At 36.3% G+C, this 18721-nt stretch overlaps 1 protein-coding gene across 1 annotated transcript in view; it reads right to left on the bottom strand.

Annotated features, from left to right (window-relative positions):
- The window catches only part of KCNH8 (potassium voltage-gated channel subfamily H member 8), a 449367-nt gene that overhangs the window by 72112 nt on the left and 358534 nt on the right, over positions 1-18721 (bottom strand). Inside the window, exons 8-11 of the mRNA XM_037828156.1 lie at positions 18440-18637; positions 9251-9450; positions 8237-8486; positions 1842-2056 (exon numbers count right to left, since the gene is read on the bottom strand). Coding sequence (XP_037684084.1) covers positions 1842-2056; positions 8237-8486; positions 9251-9450; positions 18440-18637 — 863 coding nt within the window. The remainder of the gene's footprint in view (positions 1-1841; positions 2057-8236; positions 8487-9250; positions 9451-18439; positions 18638-18721) is intronic.

Below are 18721 nucleotides of genomic sequence, written 5' to 3'. Positions count from 1 at the left end.
GAACCACACCTTAAGAGTGAGGGCAACAACCCAGGAGTAAGGGCAAAACCGAAACAGGTTTTAGCAAAACCTAAGATGGAATATGGACAGGATTAAATTGATCTACTGGTATTTATCCACCTGCCAAAAGAAAACATTATCCTAGTTGCAGGAAGGTAGCATGAGTAATTTTTCATAAGCAATGTCTACATTTAGATAAATTATGGCAATGCAAAAAACAAAAAACAAAACAAGACAAAACAAAAAAACAGAAAGGACCAAGAGGAAAAGCAGACAACATACCCCCATAGGTAATTTGGATACTGGAGTTATTCAACAGGGATTTAAAATCACTATGTTCCAGATAATGGGAGAAAGGATAAAAAAAAATTTAAATAAGGATGTAAAAAAAATAAAGTCAAATGAAAAGAAAATAGTGGTAGAGATCCAATATTTTCTACTTTTCTATGCTGGATATTGGTCTTTCTACATTTCTTCTTCCCCTTTGGTTGCTTCCACTCCTAACTCACCTTCACTTCATTCATCATGGAGAACACAATAGGTCTGGTAGTTTTAAATTCCATCTATTGAACAGAAAGTCATGAAAAATGTCTTCAAGAAGGGTAACATATTTAATAGAAAAGAGTATAGATTTTTAAATCACAGATAGCTACGCTCAAATTTTGTCCCTACCACCTGTAAGTTTGTGTAATCATACACAAGTTACTTAGCCACTCTGAAACTCAGTTTTCTCTTCTGTAAAAATACATTGGCACTTACCTTAAAGAGCTGCTTTAAGCATTAAATGAGATACTTTATATAGTCAGTGTGCCTAGCACATAATAGATACCCCCTCCGTGGTTTGCCATCACTAATGGAGAGAAGCACAGATGCAAAACTGGTAATCTTGAGCTTCAGAGTGGGATACCATCTAGGTATTGATTCCTGTTTGATATCCCTAATCAAGATGAAGGATTACACTATTTGGATTCTCTTCCTATTATCCAAAGTGGAGAACAGTAATGAGTAACTAAATGTGTGCACCATATGGGTTAATCAAAAACAACAGCTTTGTAAACCCATAGAAAAAAACAGTTTTGCGAATATCTGGAACAACTCTCAAGATAGTCAGCATAGCAAGGCTTTGATTGTTCAACAATGTTCTGCATGCTCCGTCTTGCCTTTCAACAATCTTTCCTGTTAAATCATTTGCCTCCCTGACATATCTAATGAAGCCATGTTTCACAATCAGCTTAATCACAGGAAGCAGCATAGTACACATTTTAACAGGAAAGCTGTCTGTATAAACTAAAACATGCAGGAAAATATGTAATTTCATAAAATGTTCATTATGCTTTCAGAGCAGCAAATCTTGGCTTGAGTCCTTTTCTGCATATTTAATCCTTTTATGATATCTAAACAGTGCAATAGATTGTTTTTTTGGGTACTGGTTAAAAAAAAAACTTTATTCTTAAGCAAAATCCACATCAAACAAGTGGAATAGTGAAAACAACTACAAATTCAGCAAAATGACCACATATTCTATCTGGAAATATTTAAATTCTGGAGAAATTACACATCTCTAGCTAAATGTTATATGTAATTGAAATTTATTCTAGAATAAGCACATGCAAATAAAGAAGTTAAGAGAAGTCATCTTAAGTAATATTTTCCTAGAATGTTGTTAAGAAACTCCAGGATTGCCTTCTAGCTAGTTACATAATTGCTCAACTAGTGTCTGTACAATCATACCTTATATACGCAGAGATCTTTTTTAAAGTCTGGTCAAGGCATCTGCCTTTCCTGCTATTAATGATCTCCCGTGTTATCAGGTTTCAGCCCTAATTAGAAGTGAGACTTACATCACTCTCATGACCTTCTCGAAGGTTGTATGTGAGGTCATGCTGAATGTCTTCCACAAATTTGTGAGCATATTCTGGGTAAAGGTCTAGCACTTCAAAGAGTCCTTTGAGGATGATGCACTGGAGATCACAGTAGGTTAAAGCCTTCACATCTGCATTAGTCTTGATCACTTGGTCCTTAATTGATAGATTTGCTCCAATTAAATCCCCTTTCCCTAGAAATAGTGAAAAAAAAAAAAAGGAGATATGCCACATTTTAAAAAGCTTTTAGGGCTGGTAACTTTGGTAACTTTATTTGATTTACAGGTTTCATTTCTCTGAGATCACACTGAAAAGACTAGGGCAGGGTTTTTCAACCTCGAAAATATTGCTATTTCACTGAAAAGACCAGGGCAGGGTTTCTCAACCTCAACAATACTGAGATTTTTGAACTCAGTAATTCTTTGTTGTGGAGTTTTTCCCATGCATTACAGAACGTTTAGCAACATCTCTGGACTCTACTTACTAGATACCATTAGGACTCTTACCCCAGTTGTGACAACCCAAAATATCTCCAGACATGACCCCCGGTGGGCCAAACTGCCCCAGGCTGAGAACCACTGCTCTAGGGGATAAAGGCTGAGAGACCTATAGTTAGGAATTATAGGTTATAGATGGGCTCCAAACAGGTGCCTCCTGGGAATTAGGCTTTTAGATGAATCTCTTGATGCCTTAAGCCTTAAAGGGAAATAATAATAGCTCATTTTTCTGAATGTAACAATGGCTCTGTGTTTCTTAAGTAAGACCATCAAGAGGCACAGTCAAAATTTTGATTCTAGAACTATGGACAATAATATAAGCATGATCTTCAGTTTTCTAAATTGCCCACATTCCTTTGTTGATCTGAACATATCTGTAAGATAGGAAGGTGATATGGGTGATGTAGAGTGGGAGGAGGGGCCCTCCATCCCTCTTCTCAGATTTGGGAGAAAGAGATAAATATTGGACACCATGGAGCAAGAAATCTATTACATAAAATAGAAAACATAACTCATTGAGCTGATGCTCCATGACAGAGTAAAAACCCCATTTTATACCTTAAAATCAATAGTGAATATGGTAGATTGAGTTAAATGCCCCAGAAAAAAAACATGTTCTTAATCTTGATCCACATTTCTGTGGCTGTGAACCCATTGTAATTAGGATCTCTTGGAGATGTTATTTTAGTCAAGGTGTGGTCCAGCTGAATGAGGGTGGGCTGTAATCTGGATTGCTAGAGTCCTTTATAAACAGGAGAAATTCAGACATAGTAAGAGCCATGGAGAGAAGCATGAAGTGAGGGGAGGCCAGGAAGAGAGTGGGGAGGACATCATCATGTGTCAGGAAGGTCAAGGGAGGACCCCAAGGCTGCCAGTAGCCAGCTCCAGAAGACTACAGATTTTTGAGAGAAAGCAAGCCATGACGATATCTTGATTTTAGACTCCTTGTAGACTCAAAACCATGAGCCAATAAATTCCCGCTGTTTAAGCCCAAACTAGTTTGTGCGATATCTGTCATAGTAACATGGAAACTAAGACAGTAATAAGAGAAAAATCATGAGCTTTTCAATTGTGCCACCTGAGGGAGAGATCTAACGCTATTTTATCCAAGTTATCTGGGCCCCACGCCATACTCAGCGCCCTTGAATTTTTGTCTACAATATCTCTGCCTACCAGACTGAGGCTGCCACTCACTGTCTAGGAACTAGCTTACTTCCTTGATTCTGCTGATTAGATAATTTGGGGCAATTTATTTGATTCTTTAAATTTTATCTGAACCAATATGAAATAACAGGAAAGCAAACGCTAACAAAAAGCTGATATCAGTTTCAGATTTATTTTAGACATAGCCATTAATTCACCCAACACCCATGTGAGAAATATGAATGAAAATCCATGCAGTTCTCAGAGAAACTTGGGTTAAAAGCTAACATAATATAATCAGATTCACAGAGGGCACTGGCATTAGATTCGTGACTCCAGTTTAGGAGATTCTGAGCTTTACTTTGTTCTCAAAAGCATCACACCTAAGATTGACTTTGTTGTTTCAGTGGCCACTTTGCTCCATTTCATAGGGAACCAACAACTGACCACCAACAACAGTAAAAACACTAAGAAAACCATATATTTACAATGTAATAGAACAAATTACCCCACAATCAATTAATTTTTTTAACTTTTAACTTTTAAATTTTTTATTGCTCCCAGCATTTCTGGAGGTACATCTCTAGCGTGTTATAGGCTTCAATAAAAGTTTTGAGAGAAAAAGGAAACATTCAACATTAATCATAAATGCATGAGACATTCATAAATATTTATGGCAGATAAAAAAGTTGAGGATTTTAAAAATTATTGTTACATCCAGGTATTACCTTCAAATTAATATTGGATTTAGACCTTGAAACCGAGCCTATTTTGGCAGGCAAACTGCATGCACACAGACACGTACTTAAATCTATGTTATAGATAGTAAAGGATGATAAATGGCCAGATGGTGCTGAAGAATCCAAGTTTGGTTCCATGCTGCCACCAATACCTCTAAGCTTGGACATTTTGTGGGGTTTTTTTGCTTATTTTGTTATAAATCTAAATTGCTGCTCCAAAACTCAAAGTTGAATATGACACAAGATGGAAATAGAGCCGGGTGACTTAAAAACAGCAGTTTTTCACATTTTGTAATATTTGAGGAGAATTTCTCATAATGCATGGTCTTGTCCAATGAGTATTTACACTGTCTTATAACCAGTTGTTTGAAATAACTTTGGAGTCATCCTACTTTCATACCTCGGGTTGTCATCGTATGGCTATTTTAGCTACTATGACACTAAATATGAACATAGAACCAAGTCCTGCCAAAATTGTTACCCTAGAAAGAATTCCAGTTGATTAATGTTATTCAATGAATATTTACATAGCATGGACCATACATGCTAGACCCTGTGTCCAGCTCTGGCAAGTAAGCTCTGGTAATTACAACATGGTTCTTACCCTCATGAATATACAGTCCTATGAATTTCTAGATTTAGGACCTTGAGTTAATATGTTTAATAACTCTGGATTTCAATATCCACATTTCTAAAAGAAGAGAATGAGATTTCTATGGCCCCTTACAGTCTCCAGTTTTCAGAACTCTACTAATGATATTTTTTATCTGCTCTTCTTCCATTGGGGAAAAAATATGTTGATGGGATGCATCTGCAAACCACTCAGGCTAGAACTATAAATTATGTTTAATTATAATTAGGCAGACTAATGCCATCTGTAAAGAGTGCATTTATCAGTGCTTTGTTTTCTTTCAAACAATTTTGAAGAATTGGTGGGGAAAGCAGGATGATTTCAATATGAAATGAAGGTGTACAAGGCACACAATTTCTGTCCTTGTCACAAATCCCAAGTCCATATAACAACTGTCTCTCCAGGTGTAAGATTAAGAAATGTCTTCAGTTATTGATTGGACAAGGGAGTTGCTTGAGTAAGCTTATGGCTTAACAGGTAGTTGGTGATACTTCTGCACAACAGCATTATATGTTAATGTATCTACAAATCAAATGTGGAGTCATGTGCTTAAGATGATCAAAGTCAGTATTGATTTGAATTGGCCCTATAACACAATATTACCACAGGCAAAGTAAAATACTCGATTTCCATTGAAATAATGCTTATCACTGAGAGCAAATATTAATAATTTATTATCACTGTTTGGGTTTAGTACTAGCACCACATATCAATGTTTAGAATGGTCATGTGACAATTTGTATTTAACCATTTTAGATAGACACATAGTGGAAGCAAACATGTAGAAATGTTAGTCATGGAAGTCACAATTGATGTAGATATGTTAGGCCGAGAGCAAAAAGCAACGAGTTAAATCGTTCAGCTGTAAGCAGACTTTTTTAAAACAGAAAATCCAATTGAATCATGTATTACAAAAGATGACAATCACACAGAAGCCAACAAATTTTCACCTGTTGTGCTCTGATGTTATCATGATGCCTTCCCTTTCCATTCCTAGTCAGAGAATTAGTTATCACATTTTAAAATATGCTACAATTATGGAAAAAAATATCCCACATTACAACTGTTTAAAAGTGGTGCATTATTTTTGCTTACATGCAAATCAAACTGAAACATTCTGGAAAAAAATGCTAGATGCCCTTTTAAAAGCAGGCTGTGTAATAGGCTACTAAACTTACAATGGTACTAAGGAAGCCATAGAAAAAAAAATTATGAATAAAATCAAGGTTTTGAAGCAAATTTAGAGATAGTCAATTCTAATTTAAAATAAAATGATAGAATAATTGGTCTAAAATTCAAAAGCTTGAGAAGTGGGCAGGAAGAGTGTAAATTCTCCTTCTCTTAAGAAAAAGACAGACAAAGGAAACCTCACTCTGGCATTGATCATGGACTGGTCAAGCTGATAATAAATGCTTTGTGTTGTTTTTCCATGACTTTCCACCAAAGAGAAACATACGGGGGTGAGTCAAGGATGAGCCAAAGCTTGAAAAAACAAGCCTTTCCTTCCCTTTGATAAGTTGTAAAATGAAGGCAACATGAGACAACGAAAAGTGTATGGATCTTTCACCATTTACTAGTCTCCCTCTCTTCACTTTTAAATGGAGATAATCACACTAACCTAATAGGGTTGCAAGATTTAAACTGGATAATGGACATAAAACACTGAGTTAATATTTGTGATTCAATAAATATTAGTTCTTCCTGACTTCCTAAAGATAATCTGAAGGCTTACTAGCTAGAACCCAGTGACAGCAGGTTCACTATGATTATATATAATACAGGCATTATTTATAGGTGGAAAGAACATTGAATATAGAGTCGAAAGGCCCAGGTTAGCGTTGACTTTGGGAAAACAAAGAAATACCTCACCTATCTTTCTCTCAGTTGTGTAGAGTCTTAAATGAGGCATCATGTATGAAAACACTTTGTAAATGGTCAAGCTTACAAGTATTAGATTCTGAGATATGATTAAAAATAAACAAAAACACATGCTGTGGAGTAAGCCAGACAGGAAAGGACAAACAGTACAATTCCGCTTACAAGAAGTCTCTAGAATAGGCATATTGATAGAAATGGAAAGAAGATTAGAGGTTACTAGGGGCTGGGAGAGGGGAATGGGGTATTAACACCTCATGGGTACTGAGTTTCCATTTGGAGCGATAAAGTTTTGATAATGGTGATGGTGACATAACATTGTAACGCCACTGAACTGTACACTTAAAAGTGTTAAACGGCATATCTAACGCTACGTGTACATGTCCACAATAAAAGTTTTTTTTAAAGTAAAAAAAAAAAAATAAAAACTGCTGTATAAGCCCTCATTATTAAGACAAATTCTAAGCATCAGTGAGCTATTTATTCTAGCAAATGCTGTTGACTCCATGTTCAAAAGACATCCTGAATTCACCTACCACTCACCGTCACTGCTACCACCACGGCCAAAGCCCCCCTCACAGCCCTCACTTGAGTTTCATCTCTATTAGGGCAGAGGGTTTGGCCATTTCCTTTTCTGCTGTGTTCTTGGTGTTTGTAACAGAACTTGATTCATTAGCAGGCCTCAATAAACATTAGTTAAATAAATGAATGAAAGCAGGTTTGAAAAGATGCACACATAAAATTTGGGATTGGATTTTTTTCTACCATAACCCTAAGCACTTTTTTTGTCAGCTCTCTTTTATAATTTGATGAAGACCAATTATGTCAATATTTTGAGTCAGTTTTGTGACACAAAATCTTCACAAATTGCTTTATGAGTTTTCTCTGAGGAAGTAAAAAGGGCCTATAGTCACCTTGACTGTATTAGGTTAATGATTGCTGTGAGAGCTTATTATTGAGGCTCAGTCATTTTGCTCTATTTCTAGCATAGATTAAACTTAATTCTCATGTTCTTTTCAGAATTGATGCTCCACAAAAATACTGACTAGTATACTTTCAAATGTACAGGACAGTTCAAAAAATAACCTGATTAGTTATTTCATCAGGAGGTAGCATACGTCATGACTAGTAATCTGGGTTTAGAAATCAGAAAGAACTGGGTTTCATTTTCTGACTGTGATTTGGGACATTAAGGTACTCTGTTCATCTGTCAAGTGGAGATTATATTTACAACACTGGATTTTCATAAGAATTAAATGATCATTGGATATAACTGTTGGCACAGTATTTTATTACCTTAATAAATAATGTAATAATAATAACTAATAAATAGTTTGTGAACTAAATCCATATAAAGAATATTCCTGGGGGCACATATTAATCTGTAATTTTCCTACTCTGAATAGCAGGGTACTTTTCCCCCCATTTCATCTCTTTAACTTATGTTCCACAGTAAAATTTCATAAAAGCTTTTCAACTTAGACCTACCAAGAATAGCCAGCACCATGCTGTCTTTTAGAACTTCCATGGAGCCCGAGCATACAAAGTAGATAGCCTGCAAAGCATCACCTTGACGCAGTAGATACTCCCCGGGAGCACAGAAAGAGGTTTTGATATGTAGAGACAGAGACCTGAGGCAGCCCCGGCTGGCACACTCAAACAGGGACAATTGTAGGATCTCCTTGTTCAAGTGCATGGTGATGTCAGAACGCAGCTCATCTGGAAAGTCTTTCAGAAGCTGTCAAATAAGATAAAAGGAGGGAATCAAGTTAGAGTAAGTATAGCCTAATTGATTTACTTTGCAAGACATCAGAGATGTTCTTCCTACTACTTCCTACTTGGCTAACCAGAGTACAAAAGAGGAAATATGTGTATATATGCCATCGTGGAAGAATTTTCAGTGACCCTGGTTTTGTGTGACTGAATGATTAGCTGGTAATGAGTCTGGAAAAATAGAATTATTTAATAAAAGATTCGAAAATCAAAACATGTAGCTCATTGTGACTTGACTCTCACAAAGACTCCTATTCAGGAAGAAGATAGGCAATTTGAGCCTGCTGGTGTTTTCCTCTGGCACCATGATCATATGAAGAGAGGAGAAACTGACTATTCACTTTAAAAATGTTGCTTGATGTATATCCCACAGTGGTAATCTGGGACGTTTCTGGAAATTCACAGATAACACCTTTGCTGGGAAACATTCATTTATTTAACTTTGTTTTAAAGGCAAACACTTGCTTAATCTAATGTTCCAAGATTAGACCATTCAACTATCTTAAGATCTGGTTCCTTCAAATAATTCAGTGGGAATGAAAGTAAGTCAACCTGATTGACCAACGTGAAAGAACATGGATTTAGTTTAATGAGTGATTAAAACATAAATGAATGAAGAAGTTGGTAGGTGTACTCTTCACTTTTGAGACCTGCCTTAAGAGCACCCTGCCTTTATCTTAAAATATATATTTTCTGCCTGAAAATATCAACAGGAGAAATGAATGTTACCTCGTTTGAATCTATTCCATTGTTGACTGACCAGGTTGTCTGGAAATACTCAAGCATCCTCTGCTTGAGCTGCTGGGGCAGGTGATGGACACGTATGAAGTCCTTCAAATCTTTAGTTCTCGTGTGATAGAGGGACCATCTGGAATACATCCTCTGTATGATCGCTGTGACATTTCCAAACACCAGGGCATGCATTAAGGCTAGAAGGAACAGCACAACACAGAGTAGGAGGGAAATACGATGGAAATAAAAAATATTAAGTTTAAATTTACTATCTGTATATTCTGGACCAGAGCAGAGCACGCTTATGTGGACATGATGATATAGCTATTTTAGTGTGGGCATTTTGGTGCAGCCACTTGTCAACAGAGTGCATCTTGGTGCAGTCATCCTGATTCCAAAGGGCTTAGCTGGAGTAAAAATATTTTTAAAAGATACTCAATTATATTTAAAATAGGTCCCTGTGATCCATCCTCAATCTCTTAGCTGCCATTGTGGTTATGATGAACTTTTATTTTCTATTCTGTACATATCTGTATTGTATTACTAGTTACCAGTGTTATTTTTATCATGGCAAATACATTTTTTAAGTCTTCCATAACTGGTTAGCCTTTATGGGAATATTAATCTCACTTCTAAAAGTCATCATTTTAAGCTAGTTTTAGGATATCAAATATGACACAATTATGTTAATGAAAGTATTGAGAAAGTTATTAGAAATGTCATTGGAGATTTCCTGAGCAGTGTGAAGCTGAGATTAACATGGCTCAAATATAGCCCAACCCCACTCCAGCTCCCCAGTTGTTTTAATTTTAAGGGAGATCTCAGAAAATATGAGATGCTGATTATTTAAGATGTAAATAGATTCACAGAGAAAAGCAGGTATGCTGCTCAGGTCATTGACACCATCCTGAGGAGAGTCAGCGGTGAACATGCACACGCGTGTGCGCGCGCGCACACACACACACACACACACACACACACACACACACAGAGGACTCCAGTTTTGATGAGGTTTCTCAGTCAAAAGAATTCCACTCCCTCTTCCTTGCTGAGTCTCCTCTTTTTGAGAGAGAAGTCTTTGTTCAATAAATTCAAGAGGGGGTGGAGATGAGTGTGTTCTATGTAGAAAAGTAGAGCAAGAGGATGGACCCCACTTTACAGGAATTGCCCACAGTGGGGAGTGGTTAAGTATCTTAAAGTCAGAGAGAGTCATGGCAGAATTTTATACTAAATGGTGATCAACAGAATAGAATTTGAATGGCCTGAGCAGACACCAGCAGATAATCCAAGAAGGCCTTAGATCCATCCGGGGCTGTAAAACTAAGGCAAGGTGAGGGGGGCTCCAGGTTTCCTTATATTTATGGGCTGATAAACTTTGATATTTGATTTGCATCCCTGATCCCCATTCTGGGGGTAGATTTGGCAATGAAGTAAGAAACTTAGGGGTTGGGTGAACTTAACAAGCTCAGTAGTTTTAGTAAAACGAAACACACACACAGAGAGAGAGAGAGAGAGAGAGAGAGAGAGAGAGAGAGAGAGAGACTAAAACCTTAGTAGCTTGTCTATTAAGATCTTTTAAAATGTCCCTGAATCAAAACCTCAGTATTCAAGGAGCCATGTTAAAAATTTCTTGACATCAAAATATGTGCTAGTTTGAATGTATCAACACACAATTACATCTGTCCTTCTGAATATTTCAAGACAATCCCAATTCAAATTCACTATTTATAAAATGTTCTCCATTTCCCAGAAATTACCAAACACTGTTTTAAAAATTTCAATATAATCAGAAACCAGAATTAAAATCCTTTATCAGGCCATATGTCATCATTTCATTATAAATAATACAGTCACCATACCTAAAAGTGCTCAACATGAATTTTTGGAGTGCTCAACAAGCTATTAATGTAATAAAATGTGTAGAAAAGAGATTTAAGATTTTCCAAGAACCACTCAAATATTTGAGTGGTTCTTGACAGAAATAATTTCTTGATGAAGAAATCCAATAAATATTCAATAAGTACCTGCTATAGGTAAGTACATGCAAGTATGTATTATTCCTAAATGTTAAAAAATGAAATATCTCCCAACAGGTCAAAAATATCCCAGGAAAATTGTATACTGCTTCACAACTTAATGTTGAATAGCTCTAGGTAGTTTCTAAATATAGGTTCATTGTTTTTCTGTGTGCTTTTAGAAGCACATTTCCGATACTTAAATATTTTATTTGGAATGGAAGATCTCTATTTATGACAAGCACTAATCAAAGAAAACTGATTCTCCTCCAAGTCAAAGAAATTAAACACCACTTTAGGTTCTGCTAATATGACTAAGTGTTTGGAAACCCTACCATCTTAAAAATATGTGATAGTCTTTTCATAGAGATTAAACCAAGTAATGATTCCATTTATTTTAACATGGCTTTCTTTAATTATGTGTATGATTTTAACTTCGCTTTGTTTAATAAAAATGTGTGTAAAGCACTTAAAGTAACAGAAGTAATAAGCTCAGATCATTTAGCATCCTAATTGTACATTATCAATAAAATGAATTACTGGATTAACTGTAGCATTCGTAAGTGCTATCAGAAAGTACTATTCTATGTCTGAGTCACCATAATTTCAAAGTCTCATTTCAGCATAGGAGAATAGTTCTTATTTAAATAGTTAAAAAAATAAAACATTGGCTCTCATATATTTTCATTTTCCAAAGTTATTATGGTCTTCCTGTCACTGGTTATCATTTTCACACTGGTAGATAGCGTGTGTAGCTGTCAGCCCGAATCATTTCATGTTGTTAAAGTTTGACTCAAGAACTTCTATATCTGGGTCAGTTTGGAAATGATCACTCATTCTCACGAAACATGATGTATATAATTCTTGAAGTAGTGTGCTAGGCCAGCTGAGTGTGTGGGAAGCTTTTCACCTTGTGTAGGAGTTTTGTATAAAATGAATTTTGTAAAATCTCATCTCAATGTCAGGTCTTTCAAGGAACCTCAACAACTGGGACAAAAGAATAAAGTCATTAGACCTCAAAAGAAAAAAGCACTCCTGTAGGGTCTGCCTGTTTTCTCTTTCACTTTCTTTCTCCTTTCTGTTCCCTTCTCTTCCTTTTCCTTCTCCTCTCTTTCTTTCTCTGTTCCTTTCTCTCTCTCTCTCTCTCTCTCTCATTCTTTTTTCCTTTCTCTCATCCCCCTCTCTTCCCTCTGAATTTTTGGCAACATAGCTCTCCTGGAGGCTCTCGGCTGCCCTTCTCCTCTCTCCCACCTCCTCATTTCCCAGTCTGCTAGAAGTGCCCTGGGTTGTTGATGGGGGGGGAGGGCAGAAAACAGAGAGTGAGAACAATTTTCTAAATGATGAATTTAAATGGCAGCATAAAGAAATCTTGAAAACAGCCCACGTGTGTAGGCACCATAGCCCATATGGGTCCAGTAAAATTATGTCCAACAGAATGTGACGGGTGGAGGGGTCCTCAGGGAAGCATTCGCCATTAGAATTGCACTCTACCTTTTCAGTGCTGACAGCGCTTCATGTGAACTGTCCTCAGTGAGAGTCATCTTCACTAGGAAGCTTTATTCAACCTCGGGCTGAACTGATGGCCTCACTAATTGAGGTAAACCCACTAGGTGACTATTAGGCAGTGGTTGCTAATATGACAGAAGAACTTTTAAAAACATGGGGAAATGTTCATAGTATATTTTGTTCGGTGACACAAAGGAGATGCATCAATAGTTAGATATAAATATTTCAGAATATTAGGGATATATATAGAGAGACTGAAAAGATATCTTTTGGTGATAGGATTATATGTAATTTTATTTTTTTTGCCTATTTTCCAATCTTTTCTAAATGTTCATGGACTACATTGTATTAGCAAAAATTAAAAAGGAAAAAGGAGGCATCATCTGCCTAAGTACCTATCTCCATTACTAAACTGTGAACCCTTTGAGGGAAAGTATCACACCCAGTCATCTTTATTTGCCCAGCATCTAATGCAGTGTCTGGTATAATATGTGTGCCAAAAATATTTATGGAACTGAAATACATTTCTGATAGTTTGATACTTTCTTTAAAACGTTTTAAAATTATAAACAAGTAGTTTAGAAAATTTCTGATGAACAGTTCAGCCCCATACCCACCCCTCATCCTCATCCCACCCTCGAAGTTAACCTTTTAAAATGATTTCTTTTAGATCTTGTTACCACCAACATTTTAGACAATATGACTTTCTCTAAATGTCTAAATTATTTTGTCTAAGTTACTTGTCTAAATTCTATTGCTCAGCTCATTGGTGCTAAATAACACCTAAAACAACCTGATATGAAAGGGAAGAGCTTAGATCACTAGTACCCATTATCTCCCTGCTTCTCATCCCACACTTGATAGTTATATTGTTATTTTAAGCTCATTTATTGCAATTTTACAAGGTAATTTTGCTATTAACAAAAAAGACACAGAGAAAATTAGAGAGATACTAAATGTACAGCTCATTGAGATTTTTTCAAAGTGAACACTCCTATGGAAATACCACCTAGAAGAATAAACAGAATGTTTATTAGCATCCCAGAGGCTTCTCTAGTGGCATCTTCACAGTCACTATCCACCCCAGTTACCAAAGTTAGCCACAGTTCTGAATGGTAGTGCAATCAATAAGCTTTGCCTATTTTGAACTTTTTATAAGTGAAATCATATAAAATATGTTTTTGGTCTGGCTTCTCTGCTCAGCATTAAGTTAAGGTTCATCCATACTGTTGCATGGTATGATAGTTCATTCGTCCTCATTGATGTATAATAGTCCATTGAATAATTATTTCACAACTCATCTATTTAGTCTATTCATGGGCATTTGGTTCATTTCCAGTTTGAGACTCTTATAATAATGCTCTACAGGCATTTGTGTACAGTTATCCCTTCCACATTGCTGGGGTTAGGACTGTGGCACCCCATGATCTGGAAAATCCACATAAAAAATCTTGGCTTTCCCTTAGTATCAGAGAAGAAGTTTGAATTTTTTCTTTCTTTCTTTTTTTTAATGGTGTGTTTACAGTACCTTATTGGCATTAAAAGATAAAATATGTTGATATTATACAATACTAATCATATATTTTATGCATTTCTGAGTTTCTAAACTTTTTCTGTGTCATCTGTTGGCCTTTGTGTGTCATCTACGGCTTCCACAAAACACCCCCATAATTCTCATTTAATTTATCATGTCAACTTATGATATATTGAAACTATGATGGGGAAAGTTGCGATGTGGAAAGGATAACTGTATATCTTTTGATGTTCATATGTATGTATTTCTGTTGGGTGTACTCTCAGAAATGGAAATGTTGAGTCACAGAGTAGAGGTATGTTCAGATTTGGTAGATATAAGAATTGACACTCCCATTAGCAGTGTAGGAGGAGTCATGGTGTTCCACATCTGTCTGGAATTAGTTTTAATGTACAATTTTAAGATGGGTCAAGACTGTTTTTCAAAATGTGGATATAGCCAATTGATGCATCAGCATTTATTGAAAGACCATCATTTCCCCTTTGCATTGTAGTGTCACTTATGTCATAAACAAAGTGACCATATATGTGTAGGCCTATTTGTATCCTATTCCATTGGTCTATTTGTCCATTCTTGAGCCAATGTCATACTTTGTTAATTTCTGTAGCAATTTATAATACATCTTAATATTTGTAGCACAGTCTTCTAATTTTGTTGTTTTTCATGATCAATTTGATTAGTTTTACCCCTTTGTACTTCCATTAAATTTTAGAGGCAGCTTGTCAGTTTTAAAGCCCACACATAAACACATTTACAGGGATATTTATTGGAATTTCATTGAATCTTTAGATTAATTTAATTAAACCAACATGTTTACAATTTTGAGTCTTCCATCCATCCCCATTGTCTACCCTTCTATTATTTTAGGCCATTTCTATATCTTTTTGTTAATGCTTTGTAATTTTTTGTGTAGAGATATGTCTAGGCCAGGGTTACTTTTCTCATTATTTTTGCTTAAACACTTTGTTTGATAGTCTTAACTATTCTTCCATATATATATCAGTGGTTTATGCAGCTAATACAGATAAAGTACATGGAATCTTAAATGGAAAGTTAACGTACATAAAAGCTAAAGCCTATACAACTCGTGTGGAAACTCTAGTGAGTTTCCAGAGAACTCTCAGCTTCGTCCTCTCAGTGCCTTTTCACCCCTTAGTCCTCCATCAGTTCACAACCACCTCTGCCCCAGGTGAGTATCTGGGGTTTTGGCAGTTCTCAGCCTCATTTAATATTGCTACTGCTTACTTTTGAAGTAAATATTGCATCCCTACCATTAGCAAGTTCATCAGCCTCGTGTCCATGGTAATATACACTTCAAATTTTCTTTTTAAAAAATGAATTATTAGGGATATATTTATGGAAATTAAGTGAATAAAATAAATTTATAGTACATAGTGAAATGAATATCTTACAAAATTTTGCCAGGCTTAGTGAATCCTGATTAAATTCACTAAACCTCTGTTTATGCATAAAATGGAGTATTAATAATTTCTGTCTCATAGTTGAATGAGAATTAAATGTAATAAGTGTTCAATATATATGAGCTCTTATGATTTGTTTCCAGAGTCATGCAAGTAATTAGTTACTTAAGAAATATTAAAATGCAGGCATTATTTCCTCTAGCCTAGGGTGATTTTCACAATAATACGGAGTTATTCCCCACAAACACAAATTTGGGACTTAGATGCCATTTGGCATTCAAAACCCATGGTTTCCTAAGTGTTGCTCAAGATACCCAAATGCTGTTATGCCATTTACAAACAACACTGGTTTTGTACTAGGAAAATTTGGTCAATAAACATTTAACAAACAAGTGATGAAGTGTCATTATCAGATTATTTCCCATATCTTTTTGGCCTTGTGACCAGCATAGCTTCTACCTACAGTAAAAGGCAGGAAACAATTTATGCCTTAATAAAATCTGGAAGGAGGACCACTCATAATATAGCAGATGAATCAATAGAGAATAAGTTTAATTATTTAAGAGAGTCTTCAAAGGTCAAATTTGTAGGCTTAAGCCTTGAGCATTTTAGCATTTCCCAAAATTTCCATCAGTAGAAGAAGAAACATGGACAGATATTAAATAAGCATAAGTATAAACTGTGTATATTGGCAAAATGCTTGCCATTTTGCTAGGCTGAAACATGGGCCAACAAGGAGAGTGGCAATTATATAAGTCATAACACTAGGTATAAAACAGCCATCATGGGGTCTGGCACATTGTAGCTCTTCAAAAAATGAGAATTCCTGTTCTCTGCTTCCTAGGCTGTTAATGCTTTACATCTGCCAAGAGCCTGTTACAGTCGCTGCAGCCCCAGCATGCTACCTCAGCAACTCTGCATAAGCACTGCCTTTCCTTCCAAGAAATTCTCCCAATCCCTGGCCTCATTCCTCCCTGCTTCACTTCTGAATGACCTAACTGATTTAGCACTTAGCAATTACTGCCTGATATTGTTAAAACTCCTTTCACAGAAATACAGCTCATCTCCTCCCAGCTGGAGCATAAGCTCCTTGAGGGAAGGTCTGCATTTATACTTCTTTGATTGCACTATATGCTAGATGATTAGCTGCGTGAAATCACACATACTCATATTACATATCCCATGCAAGGAAGCCTGTGGGAACCATGTCTTATGATAAGGTTCAAAATTCTAAGTGGTATCTGGGATTAAGGCCATTAGGAGAATTTGACAAAACACGCTTTCAGGGGAATACTGTGGGGCAGAAAATTCTAATAAGACTCTGGTCTAAGATGAAAGCTTACTTGATCCAGGTAGATATCCACATTTCCCACTACTCCATGGCATCAGTCTTACAATACAGTAAGTATCCATTTTTTTGTATTTGAAGGGAGAGGTAAGTATTCACTTGGGTTCAAACCTTTCCTCTTTTTCCTTCTGGTTGTGAAGCATTGGGAAAGTCGCTTTACTTAAATTTGTCATCTGAAGTGTAGATAATAATAGCATCAACCCTGTTTCAGTTATGTGATTCAGAAAAAAGAAATCATACTATATATTTTATACAGGAATTTTTCTATGAAGAATTGGTTTCCCCGGTGTTGGACGGTTGAATGAGTAAAAGGGGAGCATAAAGGTAACATGGTTATAATAACTTGAAGAGGGAGCTGCACCTTTAGAGCAGGAAGAAGAAAGGGAAGAAGTGATGATATCAGAACCTAGAAGCCCAGAAGAAAGGCCAGAACTCTCACTTCAGACAAGGGGCATCCTCAGCTGATGCAGGGATTTCTGTGGGGCCCCTTGAAGCTGGTTTTGGAGTGCCTGAAGAGGCTGAAGCTGGAACCTTTTCCTGCTGAGATGATAAGCCTCTGAAGACAGAGCATGCACACCAGAAGCAGGCAGTCCCATTTCCCCTCTTCCTGACTTCCAGTCTCCCTCTAGCACCTTCTATTGGCAGAAGCAACTGAAAGTCAGCAGGTAAAGAAGAATGTTTGCCCGGTCAGAACCCCAGCATTACAAAGCAGAGTATAAGAAGGTGGGTTTGGAGCTCAGGGGCAATAATCTAATAACTAGCTTATTTATAAACTGGGATAATAATAGTGCCAACCCCATCTATTTGCTTTAAGAATTTTTACCAAGATTTTGTATTAAAGTATTTAGCACAAACAGAGAATAAAACATAGAAACAATTAATAAATGTTTACTATTACTATTGTCTTGGTGTTTTTTGTTGTTTTTAATTTTGTTTTTAACCAACTGATCTATCAAACATCCTTAATTTTCAACATTAGTATTAATAAAATGTGATAACACTGACTTTTTGGGGGTATAAAATGGAGTTTTGAACATTTACCTGGGACTCATGCAACTCACAAACACAATGGATAAATAAGCATGTTAATAAAACATAGCTATGTCTGCCATTTCAAAATTAACCCTCAGGTAAATGGCTACGTATTCACCTGTCCAGAAAATGGAATTCTTTCAGATCACAGACTTTTACTAATCTGTATGTGTATTAAAAATATTTGTCACTGATTTCCTATTTAGTGATTTTGAATCTTCCAGTGCAATCAATTTATCTCTATTTTGCTTAAAATCAGTGCAAATAGAACAGTGAGAATTTGGCAGATACTTGTTTTTCCTCTTGGTATAAAAGAAGAAGCGACCTTACCACCAATCAGCATGGTGCAGATGGAGAAGATCTTTTCTGCATCCGTATTAGCAGAAACGTTCCCAAACCCGACACTGGTGAGGCTGCTGAGGGTGAAGTACAGGGCGGCTATGTAGGCACTTCGGATGGACGGGCCCCCCAGGGTATTGTTGCCATAATATGGTGATTCCAGTCTCTTTCCCAGCTCATGGAGCCAACCTGCAATGGTGGAGAGAAAGAGAATTTAACACCAAAAAGTGAGGCCCCAGTATTAGCATGTTGGGGCAATGATAAATGAACATT

The sequence above is a fragment of the Choloepus didactylus genome, chromosome 1 (genome assembly GCF_015220235.1).
Source record: "Choloepus didactylus isolate mChoDid1 chromosome 1, mChoDid1.pri, whole genome shotgun sequence".
In the NCBI taxonomy this organism is placed as follows: Eukaryota; Metazoa; Chordata; class Mammalia; order Pilosa; family Megalonychidae; genus Choloepus; species Choloepus didactylus.
This window is presented reverse-complemented; position numbering and strand designations above follow the sequence as displayed.